This window comes from Equus asinus, chromosome 3 (assembly GCF_041296235.1).
Source record: "Equus asinus isolate D_3611 breed Donkey chromosome 3, EquAss-T2T_v2, whole genome shotgun sequence".
NCBI lineage: Eukaryota > Metazoa > Chordata > Mammalia > Perissodactyla > Equidae > Equus > Equus asinus.
Genome location: NC_091792.1, coordinates 121068273 through 121091953, shown reverse-complemented (window position 1 = coordinate 121091953; position 23681 = coordinate 121068273). Strand labels below are relative to the sequence as shown.

At 43.4% G+C, this 23681-nt stretch overlaps 1 protein-coding gene across 5 annotated transcripts in view; it reads right to left on the bottom strand.

Moving 5' to 3' along the window:
* The window catches only part of LNX1 (ligand of numb-protein X 1), a 175792-nt gene that overhangs the window by 82087 nt on the left and 70024 nt on the right, over nt 1-23681 (bottom strand). For 4 of the 5 annotated variants that reach the window (XM_070505876.1, XM_070505874.1, XM_070505873.1 and 1 more), the window contains one exon: nt 16691-17177. In XM_070505876.1, the coding sequence (XP_070361977.1) occupies nt 16691-17082 (392 nt within the window). In that variant the 5' untranslated portion in view covers nt 17083-17177. Of the gene's footprint in view, nt 1-8660; nt 9053-16690; nt 17178-23681 lie in introns of those variants that run through there. The other variant, XM_014853499.3, reaches the window with a different exon arrangement.

Genomic DNA, 23681 nt, shown 5'->3' with positions numbered 1-23681 from the left:
TATCCTTTAAAAATATTTGTGTGTTTTATAATGGATATAATATACCGATACAGAAATATGTGTACAATTTATAGTTAACTATACATACGACAGGCACGTGGATTAACTTTATTGATAGAGGTCTGTGATCAAAAAACGTTGGGAGATGATAGCCCTAGGAAGAAGGTACTTCCCCATCCTCTTTAAGTTCCCCTTTTAAAGCTTCTGGGTGACAAGGTCATCAAAAACACTCATCTTGGTTAAATTCATAAGATTGTTCAAAGTTCTGGATCTTTCCTTCTTTACATTTCCCTCAACTTGATAGTAATTTAAAATGATTGCTTTATTTTTCTCTTTTCCAGCTACTAGCCTAGTATTTGGTGTTTGCCAAAGCTATAATCCTTAAAATTTACCTCAAGAACTCTCTTGCATCAATGGAATGTGGCGGGGTAGGGGCAGGAGAGGGAGAGGTCTGCGGAGCCATGGCGACCAACTGCAATGTATAGACCTTATTTAGCTCACGATTCGAACAAACTAAAAAGGAAAGTTATGAGACAACAGGGAAAATCTGGATTCACTGGATATTTGATATTAAGGAGTAATGGTTCATTGTTTTTGGTGCGACATTATTATTATGGTTGCATTTCTTAAGAAAACTTATCCTTTAACAAAATTGAAAGCCCAGAAATAAAACCACACATCTATGGACAGCTTATCTTTGACAAAGGAGCTGAGGGCATACAATGGAGAAAAGAAAGTCTTTTCAACAAATGGTGCTGGGAAAACTGGAAAGCCACATGTAAAAGAATGAAAATTGACCATTCTTTTTCACCATTCACCAAAATAAACTCAAAATGGATTAAAGACCTAAAGGTGAGACCTGAAACCATAAGGCTTCTGGAAGAAAACGTAGGCAGTACACTCTTTGACATCAGTATTAAAAGGATCTTTTTGGACACCATGCCTTCTCAGAGAAGGGAAACAATAGAAAGAATAAACAAATGGGACTTCATCAGATTAAAGAGCTTTTTCAAGGCAAATGAAAACAGGATTAAAACAAAAAAACAACCCACTAACTGGGAAAAAATATTTGCAAGTCATACATCTGACAAAGGCTTAATATCTTTAATATATAAAGAACTCTCGCAACTCAATCACAAAACATCAAACAACCCAATCAAAAAATGGGCTGGAGACATGAACAGATATTTCTCCAAAGAAGATATACTGATGGCCAATAGGCACATGAAAAGATGCTCATCATCGCTGATCATCAGGGAAATGCAAATCAAAACTACACTAAGATATCACCTTACACCCGTTAGAATGACAAAAATATCTAAAACTAATAGCAACAAATGTTGGAGAGGTTGCAGAGAAAAAGGAACCCTCATACACTGCTGGTGGGAATGCAAACTGGTGCAGCCACTATGGAAAACAGTATGGAGATTCCTCAAAAAACTAAAAATAGAACTACCATACGATCCAGCCATCCCACTACTGGGTATTTATCCAAAGAGCCTGAAGTCAGCAATCCCAAAAGTCCTGTGTACCCCAATGTTTATTGCAGCACTGTTTACAATAGCCAAGACGTGGAAGCAACCTAAGTGCCCATCAACAGACAAATGGATAAAGAAGATGTGGTACATATATACAATGGAATACTACTCAGCTGCAAAACAGAACAAAATCATTCCATTTGCAATAACATGGATGGACCTTGAGAGAATTATGTTAAGTGAAATAAGCCAGCGAGAGAAAGATAATCTGTGTATGACTCCACTCATATGAGGAATTTAAAACTATGGACCAAGAACAGTTTAGTGGATACCAGGGGAAAGGTGGGGTGGGGGGTGGGCACAAAGGGTGAAGTGGTGCACCTACAACATGACTGACAAACATTAATGTACAATTGAAATTTCACAAGATTGTAACCTATCAATAACTCAATAAAAAAAAACAGAAAACTTATCCTTTAGAGATAAATACTAAAACATTTGCAGGTGAACTATGATATTTGAGATTTGGTTCAAAACAATTCAAGGAGGGTATAGATGAAACAAGATATCCATGAATTGATAATTGTTGAAGATGGGTAGTAGGGTGCGTGGGGGTTCATTATACTCTTCTCTCTACTTTTACATTGTTTGAGATTTCTATTAAAGCTAAAATGAAGAAAAATGGACCAAATATGAAACGATCAGTGAGGCTTCTGATATCCTGTTAAAGAAATCCCTACTTTGCCTTTCTCCCACCTGACATAGTCATGTGATCCAAAGAAAGGCAAACACAATTTGCCAAGCACCAGAGTTGTATTTTGAAACTCCTGGCTTCTGCATTTTAGACCAGAAAGCCAAACAGTTTGTACTGGAGTTGCTTTCCTGCTGGCAAAAGAGAATTCACTGATTCTTAAGGAGAAAACAATAAGACCATTAAACAGGGTCACTATGCTCTTTGGGCATCAAAGAATCATTACAAAGCAACATTTTGATGAGTTAAGTGTAAATGAATCAGGAACATGCGGCTTCAATTTCCTTCCAGATACACAAGTTTAAAGACGTAAGGAAAAATGCCTTATTAAATGTGCTGCACTGCCACGCTTCAAAAGACATTGAGAGAGTCACTGACCCCAAATGAGTCCTGGCTTTGCTCCTCCAGACTGGACCTTGTTCCTCTCTGTTGGAATACAATTTCTCCACCTCACTCCATTTCCTCTAAACTCTGCCTCCTTCCTTCCAGGTCCTAATCCAAACTCAGCTTCAGATTCTCAAAACATATGGCAAAAAAAAAAAAATCCAGATCAGTGGCATTTTTTTTTCTTTTCAGTTTTGATGAAGAAGAAAAATTCTTTGAAACTCAACTTGGAAAACGTTTACTGGCAAAACCATAGAGCTCACTCTGTTGGTTTAAACTTGGAAAGTGTTGGGAGTAGTTAACACAGTGAAAATGAAGTGAGGAGGAAGTGGATGCTGAGGTAATCCCGCTGTGCTCATCCCCCTCCCTCCTCATTCACCCAAGAAAGAATCCAACTGTGACTATCTAGACGTGCCTCACGTGGATCTCCATTTACGGCAAAGCTTTTAAAAAAGATGCTCCCCCAGGGTTATGTAGTTCATAGCCCAACACCTGGCCCAAGTCTGCTGACGTCAGCAGGGAGAAAAAGGAGTTACTAAGATGAGTGCTTCTGCATGGCCTTGACCTAGAGAAGGGGCAATTGAGAAGCCGACCAGGTTCTAACAAGAGCGACATACAAAACTAAGGCAAGCAATCGTCTCACTTGAAAGCCTGGGATGCCCAGCTGGGGGTGACTGAAGGCTCTCTTTGGCCTCTGGGCCCCAAAGTGAATGTTCTCGCTGCAGGAAGACAGTGCCATTTGTCAGGCGTGTTTTGTACGTTGGTTTGAGAAACTTCTGCTGGGGAGGTGGTGGGTGGCTGGTGTCCTTGGGCCTAAGACACTTGGTGGGTGTTCTGCATCTCTGACGTCTGGGCTTCCCAGGAAGGACACACACAGGGCTGCCTCATACCTCCTGCTGATCTTGGCAGTTTCTCCAGAAGACCTCATCCTTCCATAGCCCTAAATGACTCAAGTTGCAAAATCGGAGTCACTCATTTTCATTTCCTGAGCACAAAACTCCAGTGAGAATAAGCTTTCCTCACTTAGACCTGCTATCTCTACGGGGGCCAGGGGGTAAAGTGTAATTTCTCTCTGCAGATACTGGCATGAATATTGTTCATAGTGATGCCACTTACAAACCAAAACCCTTTGTTTGAGCATAAGCTAGAAAGAGAGCCAACATTTCCTGACTTCCTGAGAAGTCACACAGCTATGGCAGTAGCACTAGCTTTAGGGACCTGTCATCCTCCAGTGACCATGCCTGCCTGTCTTATTGATAACTGTGTCTCTAAAACAAACGGTAGGTATCTACTTTGAAAAGTAGGCCGTCAACTTACTGCACATACTCAAAACTCAGACTCGGAATGCCACGGGCGTGAACACAGCATCCACCAGAATAGCATACAAAAGTGAGAAGTATTTTCAGTGGTTCTAGGAGCTAGAAATTTTTTTTTTCCTCCTTTTTCTTCCCAAAGCCCCCCAGTACATAGTTGTATATTCTTTGTTGTGGGTCCTTCTAGTTGTGGCATGTGGGACGCTGCCTCAGCATGGCCTGACGAGCAGTGCCATGTCCGCGCCCAGGATTCGAACCAACGAAACACTGGGCCAGCTGCAGCGGAGCACGTGAACTTAACCACTCGGCCACGGGGCCAGCCCCGCAGCTAGAAATTTTAATGGTGGAGGAAAGATGACAAAACTTTTTGATTTTCTGTAAATGACTTTTAAGACTTGGGTGTGTACCATAAAATACTTCTTACCACCCCACTAAAATCTAAGGATTTTCCCTGAGATCCTGGCTAAATAAAATACTGAAAGAAATGTTACAAAAGCCACAGGAGTTCACTGACCAGGGCAGTGGCCATCTCAGTTATTCAAGCATGGGGCTGCTTCCTGCAACACCTGGGATGAGGCTAGCTGGCATCATTATGAGCGGGATCAATACTGCTTTCCATGGAAACCAAACCAGAGACTTCTTTATCACAGCTCACAATGTGTAGGAACTGGCCAAGATATGAGGCACATTCATTTTATTCAGTTCAACTCAAGTCTGAACTGTGCAGAAGCTAGGCATACAGGGAATAGCATCTCTCAAGCTCTCCAAGGACTCATCAGGCAGAGACAGACCCCAAAGCTGCCAAGGATGCCCAGCACAGAGGAGATGCAGGGAACAGAGTGATGACTATCCACAGGGGAAGTCAGGGCAAGCTGACATCCGAGCTGGATCCAAGGGTTCTTAAATGGTAGTGCCCATAAGAATCACCTGGGGGAACCTTAAGAATTGAATTGGATGCCCCCCACCAGAGCTTTTTAATAGGTTTTATTTAGAGCCCAAGAATCTGCATTTTAAAAAACAAACCCAGCCCCCAATTCTGGTGAGGCAGTCCTCAGAATCCATGCTGCTCTGAGGCCTTTACCTACAAGTCTCCTCGTGTGTGGGGCTGTAAATAGGCCCAGAAAGATGGGAAGGCTGTATCCATGCTCATGCCCATGAGACTGAAAGTCTATTTCCTAAATTCCCTTTGGGGTCTAGGAAATTCAGCGAGTTCATGCGAGTCTAGGGGTGAGGGCTCATGGAGGAAGAAAGCATTGTCCTTTTGGCATGCTGTTTGCAGACCCGGGAGCAATCCTGGACTCCCTACCCCTAACCTGTGGATTGGGACCCCACACCAAATCCTCTGGTTTTAGGCTTCTCCTGTGGAATTCACTCTCCTCCAGGTCAAGGCTCCAGGAGACATTGGACATGTTTAAAGGAGCTGCCCAGGGTCATAAACTATTGGTCCTCAGGGCCAAACGAGGCAGGCAGGAGTGATCTGCCGGATTGGACAAAGTGTTTTTATTTTACTTTATGTTAAATTCAATTTGAATGCCTTTAGACATTATATATACATAAATCCTAACCAGGAAAATATATAAACATATATTCTCCACAGCTGAGCGAGTTGATCACTTCTTTTTGTCTTATACTTGAACGATTCTCATGCCTAAGTAACTCCTGCCTGGTTCCTGTGGGCCTGAGTTTGAGGCCCCTGGGCCACATGCTCAATTCGACTCTGTTTACTGGATTAGTTCTGGTTTTCTAGCTGGGCCCTGAGGGAACAGGACGCAGCCTAAGAGAACCTTGGTGTTACAGAGGAAAAGGAAGCACAGGGGACACAGGGCAAGCTTCCTCCAAGACCAGGATGTCAGAGCTCAGACTAGGGTAGCAGGAGGACGCCCGGCTTCTCAGCCCTTCCCACTGAGTCCACGCAGCTCTGCCCGCCTCGCGATCCCAGCTGCCTACGGTAGTGAGAGGAGGGTCTCTTTATCCAGGGACATCCAGCCACCACCCCACTGCCCTTGCTCCCAAGAATGCTTGATGGACCCCACAGTCCCATTTACTGCTCTCAATTGCTATTTTTCAAAGCTTTAGTGACAAGCACAGCCACCTCCCATCCTTTCTGCCCGTGCTATTTACACTGCCTGAAATGCTCTTTCTTTCCATCTCTGATTCTGCCTAGTTCCTCCCTAATGACTTCAAAATCCAGCTCAAACCCTCAACTTCTCTAGCTTTCCCTCACCAAATTCACTGAAGTGGACAATCTTCACTTCCTCTCAACTTATTACCTACCCTACTTTTTAAAGACTTACCCCCTTATGCCTTGGATCTTTGTTTATATTTCTTATTGGTATAAATTTCATCTTCTCAATTAGATTCCCAACTCCTTGAGAGCGGGTACTGTGCCTGATTTCTTACTACCTGTATTCCTTAGGGCACAGGCCACAGTACTGAACTGTGATATGAATTCACTGACTCGTTCCATTATCACTAGTAGCGTCAGGTAAGAGCTGCACAGACTTCTCTCATAAAGCATCCTCAGCAACTAGAAGCTTCCCAGAAAGTTCTGTCAAATTAGTTTGGGAAGACTGTACTGGCAATTTCCTGGCATCATGCTTCTTGGATTGCTTTACATTTTGGAAAGAATGGCCTCCTTGCATCCACTCAGTTATTCAACAAGAAAGTTCCCTTTGATTCACATGGTCATAGAAAAGGAAACAGTAAGCCATTATGAAGAGCCTTCCTTCAATTACGCTATAAAATTGACAGTAACTCAATGGAAAGCATCCTCAATAGCATCTGTAGTGGGTTGAACGGTGGCCCCCAAAAGATATGTCCACCCAGAACACGTGAATGTGACCTTATTTGAAAAACAGAGTCTTACAGATGCAGTTAAGCTAAGGCTCTCAAAATGAGATCATCCTGGATTATCTGGGTGGGCCCTAAATCCAATGACGTGTCATTGTAAGAAGAGGAGGAGACAAAGATGGAATTAGAGAGGACACACAGTGGAAGGCCAGGTGAAGATGGAGGGAGAGATTGGAGATATGCAGCCACAAGCTGAGGAAAGCCTGCAGTCACCAGAAATTGGAAGCAGCAAGGAAAGATTCTCCCCGCGAGCCTTCCCAGCGAGTGTGGCCCTGTCGACATCTTGATTTCAAGCTTCTGGGCTCCAGAACTGACTGAGAATAAATTTCTGTTGTTCTAAGCCACCAAATGCGTGGTAATTTGTTACAGCAGCCCTCGGAAACGACCATAGCAACCAATGAGGATAGCAGATGGGGGTGACGAGGATGGGGGTGGCGAGGGTGGGGGGAGGAATGCTTTGCACTAGATTTCAGAGATACCAACTTCAGCATCCATCTGGAGAGAGGAAGAGGACTTTTCACAATGCCAATGAGTTCTGCCATCATCTATTGTTCCAGAAAATCTTCCACAACGTCATTATTACCCTAGAGATGCTCACTATTCTGGCTTAAGCCAGATATTTTCTCTTTCAACCTTCTTATCTAAGGTAGACTGGGGTTCCATTCCAATAAGGTAGGATAAGGATAAGATAATCCTGAAATGTAGAGTCCTCAAAATGAATGACCTGCCTCCAAGGATCTAGGTCATTTGTTCCTGCCTCTACTTACCAAGCATTTATAGAGCATCTATTGTGCTGGACAAATTGCTTAGTCCAGCTAATTATAAAAGAGGCCCTCATTATCACCACATATTCCTGCGGGTATACGACCAGCTGAGCTTTTCTAGTCTGGGCTCTATGAACTCTAGAGGCCCTCTTTCCATTTGCCCATTGACTGTAATTTGCACACAAGCTAACTCTTGCTATTTTTACCTGTCCGCTTAGTAAGGAGGCATACATTTCTGTAAATGCTCCAAACACTGAGGCACACCCAGCAGCACTTTTTATATGATTGCTAGAAGCTCTTCACATCAAGCTACAATCCTCTTTCAAAGCTTAATAACAAAAGGAGCCAGAAAAATATCACTGTAGAGGTGGGAGATGTGAGTCATTTCCTGTTATAAAATGGACAGAGGGCATGTAGGAAAATGCCTTTCTTTTTTAGAGATGCAGAGTGAAATATTTAGGGGAGAACTGTCATGATGACTACAATTTACTTCAAACTACTTCAGTGAAAAATAAATGAGGCAAATGTGACAAAATGTTAATCATTAAATCTAGGTGATAGGAATACAGGTGCTCATTGCACAGTTCTTTCTGCTTTCCCATGTTTAAAAATCAAAAATAAAATGGACATATATTTTTTACACATAGGGTTATCTTTCCCCTATACTGAAACTATATGTGTTTTCAGGTATGGAGACCGACCCTTTCAATAAAGGGAGATGTCTGCTTGCAGTGAGAAATGCCTGACAGAGGCTGCAGATCTGTGCACGCAGGCTCTGTTCTTAACTATTCTTTGGTTCTATTTATGGAAGGAAGAGAAGACACATCTCCTGAGAAAAAGCAGAGTACAAAAAGAAATTTAAAAAGCAGTGTTGGCATAGACATAGGAAAAGAATGCCTTGCTGGTAAAACACCCCATCAGTAAGATGGTGTTTTTTTGCTAAGTCACAGCAGCTAAGCACGCTGCTTTAAGCTGCTGGCAAAGTGTTTGGTCCAAGGGCATCTCGTGTATGTGGAATTTATTCCTCTAAACAGACATACCGGCCAGGGAACTGACTCCGGTTCCACCCCCACCAGACCCGACACGCGAACCCAGGCAGGCACAGTCAGAGGCGACTCACAGTTCTGAGTACAGGAAGTGGAGGTTGCCCACATTGTCAATGTAATTGGCAGGGCTGAGCCAGGGGAGGACCAGCAGCAGAAGCGCCTTCATTTTCCAAGCAGGGTGCTGCTTTCTTCCCAGCCACTTTCTCTCTGTCAGCCGCAGGGGCCCAGCCTAGCCAAGCCCCTTTAAACAGACCTTGCCATGTTCCCACAATCAGCAGATCATAAGGAATCTGACTTAGAGCCCTCAGAGGGAGCCACGCTGATAAATCACGGGCCTGTAAGAGGATTGCACTCTTTGATTCTCAGACGGGGAGATATGAGAAGGCAGGGACCCACCATGGTTGGCGGGAGGGCTTAGGCAGAGAGCAGACAGGCTGATGCCGGGGAAAAGGACCTGCCCCCTCCTGCAGGATGCCGACTGGTTCTTGGGAAGCAGCTGGTACATTTACATCACTGGCCAGGAGCAGATGGGCTGGAAGCTGAACTGCGTTAGAAGAGGGCATGAGCATGGCACAATCAGAGCCCGTAGGGTGAATAAGCAAATAATCAAAAGCTGTCCGACAGCTTGCTGGAGGAAGACACTGTAAGCAATTAGCATCTTTGGAACACAGCCTGGAGATTGGAGCTCAAAGAAAGCCTTCAGACATTGCGACACGGAGTGTTAAATATGAACCAACTCCACCTTTAATGTGTATTTAGAATATGCATTTAAGATATTTTACCCATCATGGTCCTGACTACACCGACAGATGTAAGAGAAATGATAGTCTCCTTGCTAACTTTGAAAATAGTCCCTGTATAAGAATAGGCTGTGTCATTTTCTTTGAGAATAACAAAGAGCCTTGATAGACAGACATAAAGTTTGTCCAAACCATGTATAGGCTCCAGTTTTGTGAGGAAGAGTCACTCCCTTCCTCCTTCTCCCCTGAGTAATTGAATTAAGCTCTGGCACTGGCTGTAGGACCCTGGGCATTTCAGCTAAGCTCCCGAGCCTCTGTCATCTCATCTTTGAAATGGAGCGAAGAACGCCTTATCTGCCTGGTCCAGGAGAGGCTGAACCACATCATCGCTTCTGGTTCTAAGATCTGTGGTTCCAGACTGTACATCTGTCTTAACATTAGGACTTCTTTACACGTCTAAGCTCTGGAAAGCCACAGAAGCCCCTGGGACACCTCCCCTCCTCCCCATATTTAAGAAGATTAAAATCCATTTTGCCAGCTCAAAGCCTAAATCTGAATAGAAATGGCTCAAAGGGATAGTTACATTAATGACAACCAAGCAATTACAGCAAACTACACTTGACAGGAAAAGATCAGAGAAAAATCGACAGGATGAGACCCACTGCGATGAGCCCTGCAGTAAGTGGGAATTTGGCAGCAGAGATCTGCATTTACCTGAGGCAGAGCTAAAAAAGTTTAAACACAGTAGATCCTTACGATGCACAGATATAAATTTTCCAGCTTGGATCCAAGATAAGATACCTTGATAAAGCATGACATGTATTAACTTATAATTTTGTTGAGACCCTAATTTGAACTCCACTCCCTTAGGTCTGGTGTGCAAGAGTAAGTCAGAGCTAGCGAAGAGCCATAAAAAGGAAGTTAGGTTTGATATTTAGATGCTGGAGTCAAACAGGCTTGAGGACGAACCCTAGCTCTGCTCCATACTAGCTGCATGACACTGGGCATGTTGCTTAACCTCTCTGAACTTCCATATCCTCCTCTGTAAAAGAAAGACAATAACAATAGTGCTTAACTTATAGTGTTGTTATGCAGGTGGAATGAGATAATGCCTATAAATGAGTGTTATAAATGAGTGTTAGCTATTGTTGTAAATACAGTTATTAATAACTTCTAATAATAGTGAATGAGCCTAGCTGGCAGCTTAGCATCTATCTCCAAAAACCTTTGTTATTCTCATCTTGTCCTTTCTTTCCTCCTGCATTATTAGGGACAAGACATGTTACAGACTTTTCCTGAATATGGAGCTTCCAAGGCCTGGAACAGGCCCTTTCTCCAATGCCCAGGATCTACTGGAGAGCTCATAACTCATGAGCAGCACGGCGTAGAACAGAGGCTGCAGGATGCCTAGGATGCTGGACTGTATTTCTGATAATCTTGGACACATCACATTGCTTCTCAAGTCTCTATGGAAAAAGAAGGATGTCTGCCCTTTCACCTTCTTGCATTTCAAGAGGATAAAATTCATTAACGGATATGAATGCAATATAAAAACAAAGGTATTGTTTTTTGTTGTAGCTTATGTAACTATTGCAAAAACTGCTGGCTGCCTATTCAACATCTAATCTCCTCTTCTTCCTTTGCACACAACCCAGGTTTTGTCCATGGTGGTCATGCACGTAGCCACTCTTGCAGACAGATGGCCACGTGACATTACACTCACCACTGAGGTCTAAGCAGTAATTACTGGATGAGGCATCCCAGAAAGCTCTTTAAGGCGGGAGTCTCAGTTTGCACATTGTATTTTGCGCCTGCTGCCTGGTTCTTCCTACCTGGTTCTTTCTACCTGGAACTTGGACATGATGCTGGAGTTTGAGGAGCCATCTTGAGACCAAGAGGTGACAAACTTGAGGATGAAAGCTAATCTGAAAAGCAGAAAGAGCCTGGATTCCTGATGGCATCATGGCAGCATCATACTAGATGTGGACTTCTTATCCCCAGACTTTGTGTTAAATGAGAAAAAGAAAACTTTTACATAGTTAAACCAATGTAACTTGAATTTTCTATTACCTGCCATTAGATGTGATACTAACTAATACAATCCCTTAGGAATAAAATCCCACCTTTAAATGCTTGTGGATTGCTCTGTAGCTTCCTTGTCAGTAAACAGCACTAACCCTAATCCTTGCCCTCGGGCTTTGCCTGTGTAAGTCCTATTTATCCTTGATGTCATCTCAGACATCATCTATCACCTCCTGTTTTCTCTCTCTTTTCTCGCCACTAAACAGGGAACTCCTTGAAAGCAGACATTCTACTGGTCCTGTTCTCTATCGCATCCTCATCAAGTGCCTAGAACACAGGAGATTCTCCATAAATATTTATTGAATGAAAGAGAATTCAACTCAGTTAAAGAGTCAACTTTTTGGACCAATCTTTCTCTATCAGAGGCATACTAGCAAAATAGGACTTCACATTTTACAAGAGCCATGGCAGGGGCTGAACACTTACACAGATGAATAATAAATGTCCAGGAAGAAAGGAAACAGGTAAGAAAGATTTCTGGGAATGAGTGCCTAGGAGAATGTTCTTTCTTTAAAGAATTGCTTGGAGCATAATCTGATAGAAACTCAATGGTTTTCTCAAAAAGTGATGCAGAAAAATTGCCTCATTTCTTCCATGCCCAGGAGAGGTACAAAGAGGCTCTTGGCCAGGGAGGGGCTGGGAAAAAGTTGGGTTCAGGGTTGGAAAGTCACATGAAGGATGTCTGTCAAAGCACAGTTATAGTGGGGCTGTTGAGCCAGGCTGAAATGACCAACATGACTTGTAACCTACCCACCTTTCCAGAAGGTAATACTCGCCTAGACCTGTGCTCTGGCAGTAAAACCTTCTAAGCACGGTAGACAGCTGGCTGAGCCTGTGCTGTCCTGAATATACTACAGAAAAAGGCCCCCGATAGAAGTAAAGGTCAAGAGAGGCTCCAGCATAGGTCTTTTGAGAAGAAACTCCCAGGACACTGGATGCAAAGTTAATCAAGAAAATAACCCCAGACAGCCTTCCGTCAGGTGTGCCAATTACAACACATTTTCGCCTGGGGCTGTTTTCAAAACATTGAACAATGATCTCTTTCTTAATGCTAGTCAATACTTAAGAAGGAGCAGCTTTATTATCTCCCATGTTTATTATCTTCCATAAGAGAGAAACTAAAGGGCAAAGTCACTGGTCCTATGAAATAACTCAATGTGCGTGTGATTTCAGCCTCTCTCGTTTACCTTTAGAAGGTCATTTCCTCAGAGGCAGAAATCACGGCTGGTATAGATTTTTCTTTCACTCAGGGCTTGGCCTATTGTGGATCCACAATAAATATTATATATGCAGATGATGATATTACATAATGAAGATGTAATCCTGAGCCTAAGATAACTCCCACTCAGGATCAAGGAAGCGAAAGCTTTGCCTCCCCACACCCTCTCAGCGATGGTCAACAGAGATGCGTGGATTGGCCCTCTGTAGCACCTGGCTATGTCTTCTCATAATGTCTCTTGGTTAGGAAGGCTGCCATTCGACCCGACAAGCCCCTCACTCCTGTGAGGATTCTTTCTAGTACACCAAGGTGATGGAAGTCTGCAAGTATTTAAGAGGGCAGAAGTCAACAGAATTAGCCAGAAGATTCCAAACATTAGTTACATGCTCAGATTTACTCCCATAGAAGAGCTTTCTAGTCTGAAGTCAGAAACAGTTGTCCAAGTACTTGCTGGTCCAGCCAGTCATGCCTACCCACAGTTGGTCCTAAACATTTTGCTTAAGGATTTACATTCAGCTCAGGGTCTGGAGTAGTAAGATAACAATGTTTACAAATGACCTGAATTCTGGAGAAAACAGCAGCATCCCTGACTCAGGTCTACTGTTATTATTAGCATGACCCTATGGACAGGCTATGAACAGAGACCTTGGCTGAGGGGCAAAATATTTCTCTAACACACGTTCTTTTCTAAATGGATAATGGAAACATTCTAAATGTGCTTCTGCTAGAGCTTTGCATCCAAGGAGTCACCTGAAATAAATTCCCATTTTACAGGTGGAGAAACCTTAGTGTGGAGTTACCCATGAAGCACAGGACTGTTAGCTCTCTAGGACCCACTGGAAGGGAGTGTGTGGATCCATGTCAGTCGCATGGCAGTTTTCAACCAGAATTATGGTTACATTTTCTATACCAGGTAGACTCTCAGCTTGCCCAGATTATATTCATTAAAGTGCCATCAGCCAAAGAATTTTTTTAACTCATTACATTTTTAAATGCTGAAGCTGAGATGTGAAATGTATAAACAAAGCTATCTTCTAGTACAAACGTATGACAACACTCCCATACAAGCAGCCACCAACCCGGAGGCCTCATCTAGAAATGTAAGGAAAACACTCGCCTCCTGGGAACCTCTTAGTTTTCCCAGTTCAAGGGACTCCAGAGGTAGTACCTTTTTAATCTTCATATCCCTTCTGAGGGGAGCAAGAGGTGGTCTAGTGGCCCAGGCACAAGGCCCAAGAGGGCTCTGGAGTCAGGCTCTGGACAGCTCCAAATTCTTAATCCTTGCCAATAAAATGCCCAGGGGTGGGGAGGAGAGGAAGTGTATATTAAGCATTGGATGATTAACATATACAACATATTTTTGGAAATGTTGGTTTCAACCTACTTAGGAAGCTGAAGTGTGGAGAGGCTCAAGATCAAGTCCAATACCTCCTTTATGTGGGAGCTTTCCCCCTCACAGAGAGCTGCTGATGGGTGCCTGTGAAGGACTCTCAGGCCACAGCTCAGAGAGGTGATTTCAATTCATTTTGGGTTCTTTCCTCACTGTTGTTTTTCAAATGTGCACATCATCATCAGCAGAGTCTGCTTCAAGGCTTTATCCCCGGCTTCCTTGAGGTGTGTGGGTCACACAGCCTGCATGGACCGGTGAATGAAATTCCCGTGGCGTGCAGGTGAGGTGCGCTGTGTCATCTCTCTCCTGGAGACCCCATAGTCCCCAAGGGCCTCTTCCCAGCCCTTCCCCTGCCCTACTTCTGTTCTGGCCTCACCCTCAGATCCGTGTGCCATCCTATCCCTCTATTTAGGGGATATTCGTGGCTCCAAATGAGTTCTTCATGAGAGGATGAGGAGGAACTGCTGCTTTCACTTTCTTTCCAGAAAACATCTCCACTTCTTTCCTTCTCTCTCTCCTGTCTTACCTCTCCCCTGTGAAACTCCCGTGGTGGGCAGAATAATTACCCCTCCCACAAAGATGTCCACCTCAGAACCTAAGAACCTTACCTGGCAAAAGGGATTTGCAGACGTGACTAAGTTACGGATCTTGAGATGAGAAAATAATCCTGGGTTATCCAGGTGGATCCACTAAGTGGATCCAAGGTAATCACAAGCATCTTACAAGAGGGAGGCAGGAGGATCAGAAGCACAGAAGGAGACAATGGAAGCAGAGGCGGGGGAGGGGGAAGATACTAGCAGATTATACGCTGCTCGCTGTGAAGATGGAGAAATGGGCCACAAGCCCTCCCAACACCTTGATGTTAGTCTTGTGAGACCTATAGTGGACTTTTAACCCTCAGAACTGTAAGATAATGCATTTGCATAGTTTTAAGCCAGTAAGTTTGTGGTCATTTGTTACAGCAGCAATAGGAAACTAATACATCTCCCAAACACAAATGAATAGATTGCAACATGGCAGGAACATGAGGATGTGGTGTGTGGAGGGAGCTCTACCACAGCCATTTCTGCTCCTCATGCTCCTCACCTCCCCTACCCAGTGTGGCCCAGTCTTGGTCCTGGCTCTGCACCAGCCCCTGTCAGCATCTATCTCACCTTTGACTTTGACCCTCAGTGACTTTCCTCCAGACCACGCCTCTCCTACCTGGGTAAAAGCTTCAGCAAAGGTCACAAATAGACTCCCTTACCCCGTTCTCCTCTGGCCACCCTGCCTTCCAGGCAATCGGAGAAGAGGGGCATCCTAAATACCAACAACAACAGAGGGTCAGAGACAACCCACAAACCCGAGTTAGATGCATTTGGCTCAACATCTTGGAGAGAAAAATGAGTTCACAGACATAATCAGTATGGAAAACGTGCTAAGCATTACACCTAGCCCGTTGCTTTGGATGCAACCTTCCATGTTAGAGAATCTGCATGTCCCCAAAGACAAAGACTCAGATTCACAACCTGAGGTAGGTGACCTTTAGAAAGAACACCTGCACCTGCCTCTTGTCCTTGTCATGATGGAAACCAAGATAAACACCAGCTTTCAAATTTCCTCTTACGACATAATTGTGGTATTACTGCTCACCCTTTGTTAAGCACCTTAAATGTTCCAAGAGAGTACCTCATGTGGAACAAGACGCAGGACCGCCCCTGAGGCCATCCACATAGGAATGCCCAAGCACATGACAATGTAAGTGGACAAAATAAGAGTCGGACAGGTGAACAAGCGATGTTGGCCACCAGCAGACACGGTCACACCTTCCTTCCACTGCCAAAGTACGTACCTTGACCGAAAACTTAGTATAATAAGTCATTTGAAGGATAAAAGTTTTCTAAATTTCTCCTTTTAAAATCTAGTTTAAAATACCCCTCATCTCCTCAAAGAATAGGAGGAGGACGAATTTCTCAATTCCCATACAGAGGAAATTCTAATAATCATGGGTCAAATTGGGAGATATTTTTTTCATAGGTGAAAAGACAAGCAATGCCCGCCAGGAAATATTTTTGGGGACCATGGGCCTCAGAGAAGCTGCTCATCAGATCTTTCCAGTATCTTTCACGTTTTAAATGCGCACATATGAAATAAGCCAGTCACAAAAGCGCAAAGAGTGAATGACTTCTCTTATACGAGGTTCCTAGAGCAGTCAAACTCATAGAGACAGAAGGTACAATGGTGGGTGTCAGGGGCTAGGGGTGGGGGAAATGGGGAGTAACTGTTGAACGGGTACAGAGTTTCAGTTCTAGAAGATGAAAAAAGTTCTGGTGATGGTTTCACAACAATGTGAATGTACTTAATGCCACTGAAAGATACACTTAAAAATGGCTAAAATGATAAATTTTATGTTATGTATATTTTACCACCATAAAAAAAACCCTGTAAACACACACATACACAATACAACTCTACCACGTGCTCTTTCCTCACACAGAACCACGGCCATCAATACCTAAAACATTTCGTACTTTGATTGAATCCTTTCATTAGTTGCAGAGAAGAAGATAGAGGAAAAGGTATTTTGTGGAACACCCAGGGCACCGGGGACAGCCCGCCCTTGGGAAACAGGTGAGTTCCAGCTGCCCCTGTGAGGGCGGGGCTCCTCAGGGTTGGCCAAGGAGGAGGCCCTACCTGGTCTCAAAGTGATGTTCAAGGTCACAGCGCTGCACCACCTCAGTGCAGTGCTCCACGAACGGGCAGGTCACCAGCAGCTTGTTGAGGAGCTTGTGGACCAGGATGTTGGACCTCCTGCAGTGCTGCAGAACTAGAGGCTTTCGATCCACGGGGCAGAAGTCCTTTTCCACCAGGAAGTTGGTGAGGCAGAGTGTGCAGTAGGTATGTCCACAGGGAGTGTCCAGAGGGTCGAGCAAAGCTTGCAGGCAGATGTGGCATATGAGGTCATCGTCCACATCTTTCGTGTAGGTGTAGAAGTGGTTTTCCTCAGGGGAGTGGGCTTGGCCGCACACCACACACAGGGCTGCAGGGCTGGGCTCCGCGTCATCGGCAGGGTCTGGCTGGTTCATGGTTGACCAGGGGGCACAGTTTGACAGGAAACAAACCCAGTAAAATAATATTCCTTTGGGAGCAAATCAAGATCTTCTAGGAGCCACCCACAAACCTAAAAGAGAACAAGACGGTTCATCTTTGTTTTCACAGGAAGCTAAGACTCCACTTGTTAGGGCCGTGAGGCAGTGCTGCCAGTGGACATGAACCGAGCTGTGATTCAGAAGGCCAGGGGTGAATGCCCTCTGGTGACTAACACAACCTTGGCCAAGCAACTTCGCCTCATCATTCCTCAGTTTAACCATCTATCCCAGGGGCAATAATGTTTCCCTTTAACCTCCTCATGTAGGTGTGGTAAAAATCCCCTGGGGAAACTCTGGGACATGCCCAGAGTAACTTAAGAGAAATATGCCCTAGGAACTGTAACTTGTTAATAAAATAAATGTGATTTATAAAATTCTCTGTCAGATCAGGACAAAAAGAAAAACAGTTAGTGCTCTGATGGCTTTCTCTTATCTACCTTCCCCACTTTTTCCAAAATTCAGAAAACGTAGGACCATCAGTCTTCACCTAAGTCACCTGAGAAGAAATAAGAGCTGTTGAGGAAACAATGGTGAAAGCATTGTTTCCTTCTGCATGCATTTCATCCACTCAGCCAGTCATTTAGTGGTTAAGCGGGCTCTGGAGCCACACTGCCTGGGTTCAAATCCTACCACCACTGTGGACCAATGATTTGAGCCTCTGTTTCTATATCTGTAAAATGGGGGTAATGGTAAGTCTACTAATTAGGACTGTGGTGAGGACTAAATGAGATATGAGACAGGAAGCTCTTAGATTTGCACCTGGCATATAGTAAGAGCTCAATAAATATTACCTACTATTTTTACAAGTATGTGTGACTGAATTCATTTTGTCTCCAGTCTGACCTGGAAACTGAAAGCTATAGTCCATATAAGGAATCTTTCAACTTTGTTCTCATCGCCCTTTTTTATTCAACTATATATCTATATATTTTAAGCCAGTAGAATACTATCACACTGTGTATTTTCCTTTGGTATAGGAGTCCAAAATAAGGTCATTTTCAACAGGCCTGACTAACATCTCAGAAGTCTCTTGGATAATGAGTCAATAAATATTTTTCAAGCACCCACTCTGAGTTGGATAGTGAGTTGGGTGTGGAGACCTTTGAGAGAACATTGAAGGACACACACCTGCTCCCACAGAGTGTCCAGTCCAAGGAAGGTGGACATGAACACAAGCATTAGGAGCCCGGGAGAGCACTGCAGGCAGAGGAATGTGCCAGGAGACTGAGTCAACTCTCGTGATGATTAAGAATCCCGCATCCCCCAACCCCCAACTCAACTTTCTTCTTTTCTGAAAGTAAACAGAAAGACTTAAGCTTTCCACAAGAACATAAGGACGTGTGAATAGCCCAACAGGAAACTAGCCACATTTGGAAATAGCACAGCCGTCAAAACCATGTTACATCTTTTTTCTATTCCAAATAAAGTCTGAGGTTGTTTGGACAAACATAGTCTTATCTCAAAAAGAAAATATATTGACTTCAAACTTTCATTGGATCAGCTTCATGTTTACATTTCTATACTGAGCTAATATGCCTAAAAGAACACTCTGGTCAAGAGGTTGAAGTAAAATGCCCCAAATGTGAAAACATTTAGAAATCATAGCATTTTATTTGGCATCAGAAGAGACTACAGAAGGCTAAGGTGGAGGGTAGAGAGGGGGTGAAGTTGTTTCTAGTCCAACTTCATGGAAACCTACACAGCTGCTATTTGTCCTCAAGGCTGATAGAAGGTAGTGGAACAGGAAATGCTTTCAGTGGCATGAAAAACAGTTCAAAAATAGACATGAAAATGGAAAGGGGCCACTCAAAAGATTACCATCTGCCATAGGAAAAAGAAAGTTCACATATTTTGAACTAAAGCTCTAGATCTTTTAAAGTTTCTCTGTAAGAGTTTTCTCAAATACTCCCACGTGTTTTGGTCCTGTCAATTCTTTCTCATGTGCTGTGCTGGAAACTGGTAGGAAGGCAGGTGGTAGGTCTGGTCTTACCACTAAAACACAACTTCACATTTCTGGGCCATTCCCTTACTGGTAGAATGGTGGAGTTGGACTTGATTTTTGGATTTCAAACTCTGCTCTGGAAGCTGTGGATGCCTCAGGGTCTTCTAGGAAAGGAAGGAGGGACGGGTGGAGATTTGCCTGGCTCTAGTTTTTTTTCTTTGACACATCAGGTTCCTTATAATATTCTGTTCAAAGAACCCTGGCTTAAGGTAAAAAAAAAAAAAAAAAAAAAAAAAAAGCAAACCACTAGACTAGATACCATAAAGCCCCTTTCAGAAACAGAATTCTAGGATTCTGTGCTAATAAAGCGGAGGTATTTTATTCTGGGTGACTGGCTGTTTGGAAAAATCCTTTTTTTCTTTGCTAACAGCTTTTTTTTAAGATTTTATTTTTTTCCTTTTTCTCCCCAAAGTCCCCCAGTACATAGTTGTGTATTCTTCATTGTGGGTCCTTCTAGTTGTGGCATGGGGAGGGCCACCTCAGCATGGCTTGATGAGCAGTGCCATGTCCGCACCCAGGATTCGAACCAACGAAACACCGGGCTGCCTGCAGTGAAGCGCATGAACTTAACCACTCGGCCACAGAGCCAGCACCCCTGCTAACAGCTTTTGAGCATTTACCATGTGCCAGGCACAGCGCTAGGGCCTTGTACATATTATGCTATTTAATTCTCACAAATCCCCAGGTTTTTTTGTTTTGTTCGCTTAAGAAGAGGAAATTGAAGTGTGGCACGCCAGTCACATCAAAAAAGAAACAAACCTGCAAGGCGCTGCCACTCCAGTTTCTGCTCCTATGTTGCTCCTTTGTCTCAGCATCTCTCTTGATTATGAGTAGTCAGAATCCCAATAATGTAACTAAATACAAAAGTCCTAGGAAATTAGAAGGTTTAAAATCTCCTTAGGCCCCATTGCAAGGAGGTTTTTCCAAGATCTCTGAGTAAAAAGATTCTTTGACTTTCCTGACTGCTGAAACGGCTGGGATAGGATGGATGAATGGGCAAGCAAAAACGGCAGCTTTTAGATCCAGCTCCAATTCTTTTTTCTTTTCTTTCTTCTTTTTTTTTTTTTTCTGAGAGCGATTTGAATTCCCTGGCACTTCCCTATGTGAGTAAACCAGACTCTTAAGACATATTAATATAAACACTGCTGTATATATTTTCTCACATTGCTTTAGACTAAATAAAGCCTACATGAATAGACACAGATTAGGAGAGAGTTGACTGAGCAAGCAGTCTGGGTTCTGAAGAAAGAACTAGGTAGACTTCAAAAAATATGATAAATATCATTTACCTGACATTTCTTATTTCCAGTTTGCATCTAATAAACATGTCTGATGTATCCTGACTTTGCACATATAAGTGCCTTGCTGTGAACTGAGAAGAAATTACCAAAAATCATTGTCTTAGAAGGTCAACTATTTTCTCCCGCAAAAGTGAGCGAGAGGGGCTGTCAGCTTTGAGTCCCTTTAGGTTTACTCAAAGTGTCAGCTGTCAGCACTTCCAACCGTGGCTGAGCTAAGGAAAGAGAGCTGCTTTGTGGCTTTTTTGCAGTTTGGAGAGAAAAAGAGCAGGGAAGTGATTTCCTCCTTGGGTGTGTGTATCAGGACAGGGATGGAAATCTTACCCTTCCTTGATACAACTGACCCTATTGTGGCTTAGGAACCCTCCTTTCTCCCTCTGCTCTGATTGAGGGTAGAATAGAAGCCTGAGGTGACTTTTAGAGATATGTGTAGTCCACACAATGTAGTGCTGAGAAGTGTCAGGAAGAATAAAAATCGCCATCTCTCTCCTTAATCCCTGCTTCCTTTCCCGCCAGGTTATGGTCTCACCCGAAACCTGACCAGAAGCTCCTCCGTGTAACTTTCAAATTCTGAACTTCCACAGCTGACAACAAAGAGGGTCAGTAGAGGTCATATGGATACCGTCACCTGCGCTGAACAATCCAAGAGCTTTTATTCAGGGGGGTGGGTGGGATGCAGCCTGTTTGGAAGTAGAAAAATTTCTGCGTGAAATAACCCACCAGAACAATGGGGTCCCTGGTGGGCTATTGTCCCACTAATTCTCCTTTAAATGCACACTGGCTTTAGAGAAAATGGCTATCTGATGAAGTCACTAGAATAAACCATATACTACACTGGAAAGGTGATGGATAAACATATCATTTGGCTGCTGCACCAACAATTTCACATCTTCCTTCTACTGAAAGGACAAGACTTGACTCTAAAGCGTCTCTTGAATAGTTGCGTGAGTCACGGTTTTGCAACAATAGTAATGGGACTTCATATCATCAACAAGAGTCCACCCTTAGAGTCAAATGGCAGCGTGTCCTGTGTTGGTACTCTAACCTAGACAAAGATGAAACTTTGTTGCCATAGACTGTTTGGGTTGCAAGGGAGCCTTAAGTGAAACAGGCCTTTATTTCTTTATAAAATAGATCATTCTGCCTTTGGATAGCTGTAACTATTAGGGAGGAAACGTCCATATATTGAGCAAAAATTTGGCTCTCTACAACTCACTCATCCCCTCCATAGGTGCCAGTATTATTCTAGGAACTATTTAGAGCATGTCTAATTTATGTTCTTTAATTATTTGAAGATAGACCCCACGTCCTCCCCCAGGTTCAGCTGCCTCAGGTTCACCGGGCCTTCCTTCAGGTTTCCAGACTCTATGAGCCCGACTACTGTCCTCCGCCAGCTCCCCAGTTTATCAGTGTCCCTCCTACAACGTATGGGTAGAAGGAACCCCTAAACCTCCAGAACAGAGTGAAGTGGGAGTAACCGCTCCCAGAGCCAGAGGCTGCATCAGCTTTCTTGGTAGCAATAGCTGCCACTGCTGTTATGGCAGTCCTGCTGGGGGGGCACGGCAGGGCGGGAGTGGGGGTGGGCTGGGGAGTGGGGTGGGAGGGGAGGGGGGTTGCCAGGAGACACTGCCCTGAGGCCTGGAGGAAGCTATAAGCAATTCTTGGCCAAAGAGGAAGAAAAAAATCAAGGGTGATAAAGTAGAAAAGTAGGGGCTTTTAAAAACAAAAACAGGGGCTATGAACACGGTTTAGGAAATGCTAAGATATTTAGTGGCATTAGGTGGATTTCTATAAACAGAAGGAAGTCCTCAATGACTAAACAGCTCTGTGTTAGAATCCGCAGTGTATAATCCAACCCCGAGAATGAATGGTATTTGGGGAATTTTGGGCTCTCCCATTTGTTGGTAAGCATTCCTATATTGTGATAAATCTTGCTGTTCTAAAACGTACTAACGAAATAAATAGCACAAGAAAAGAGCAACGGAAACCATTTAGACAAATGGCAAGTCAGAGATAATTTTTCCCACCTGGAGCACAAACACTGATTAACTTCCACTGAAACTCACTAATAAGTGAAAAAGTTAAAATAGTGACAGACCAAGGGCGGCTGATGAGGGGGCAGTGGGATGAATTGGAAGTCCTGCAGTTCCAGATGCTCCTTACCCCTTCCTGCCCACCCACTCAAAAAAAAGAGGAACAGTGTCCAAGAAGGAAAGTGTCCAAGGAGATGCACTAGTCACCTTGGACCCCTAGGGTTCTCCGCTTATGGGGGTGGGGGGCCTCTGCTCGAAAGCCTTGTTTATGGAAAATTCCTATGTAGCCTATGAGAAACATATTCAGAAAAATCCACTGAAAACATTCGTAAATAACAGAGACATTTATCCCACTAATGCTGTGCCGAGCCGTGTTGCAGCCTTGAGGAGAAAGGAAAATGTGTGTTCCAAAATACATGTTTTTGTGTATTTTATAACGGTTAATTTTTTTGCAGCTCATTAAGGTAGTTGAAAAAATGTGGGAAACATGAAAGTAGGTATATTAAAACCTACAATATCATTTTAAGTTTAAATATTTTATTTATACTAAAAACAATTTTCTAGTTTTACTTTCCCAGCTGTAAAGGAAGCAAGTTCATTAACACAATTTTCAAAATTTACCACTTCATTTATCTTGTTTTAAATTGAGAAAATTGCCATGTTTGACAATTTCTTTTGACTACGTGATAATCTTAAATAATTTTGACATAACTTTAGCTACTGATCCTCTTTATTTAAATACATTTCAACCTTTTGTTCATCATGGATTTTTTTTGCATTAATTTTGATTTTTTAAAATAATGCATTAAACTATTACTCACCATGATTACTGAGTTTTTTGGCGCCCTCTTAAATTTTGCACCCAAAGGTGAGTGCCTCCTTTGCCACACCTTAATCATGGCCGTGTCACTGTTATTTTCAGAAACCCAAGAAGAGAGAGTAAGGTGTCAGGACTGCGGTTTGGACCCAGCTCTGCTACCAACCACCTCTGAGGGTCTCGATCGTTTCCTTGCAGCTGACCTGGTTCCCTGCCAGGTGAAATGGCGAAACCAGGAAATTACAAACTCTTCACAGGTGTGCCACTAAATTTTAACTAAGGTCTAAATTCCCTGTTGCTCCAGCTGGTTATTATACTTGATGGAGATGCCAGGTGAGCAGTTTGCTGAAGGGGTTATGAGGCAAGAGGAAGAATTTGCTTCAAAT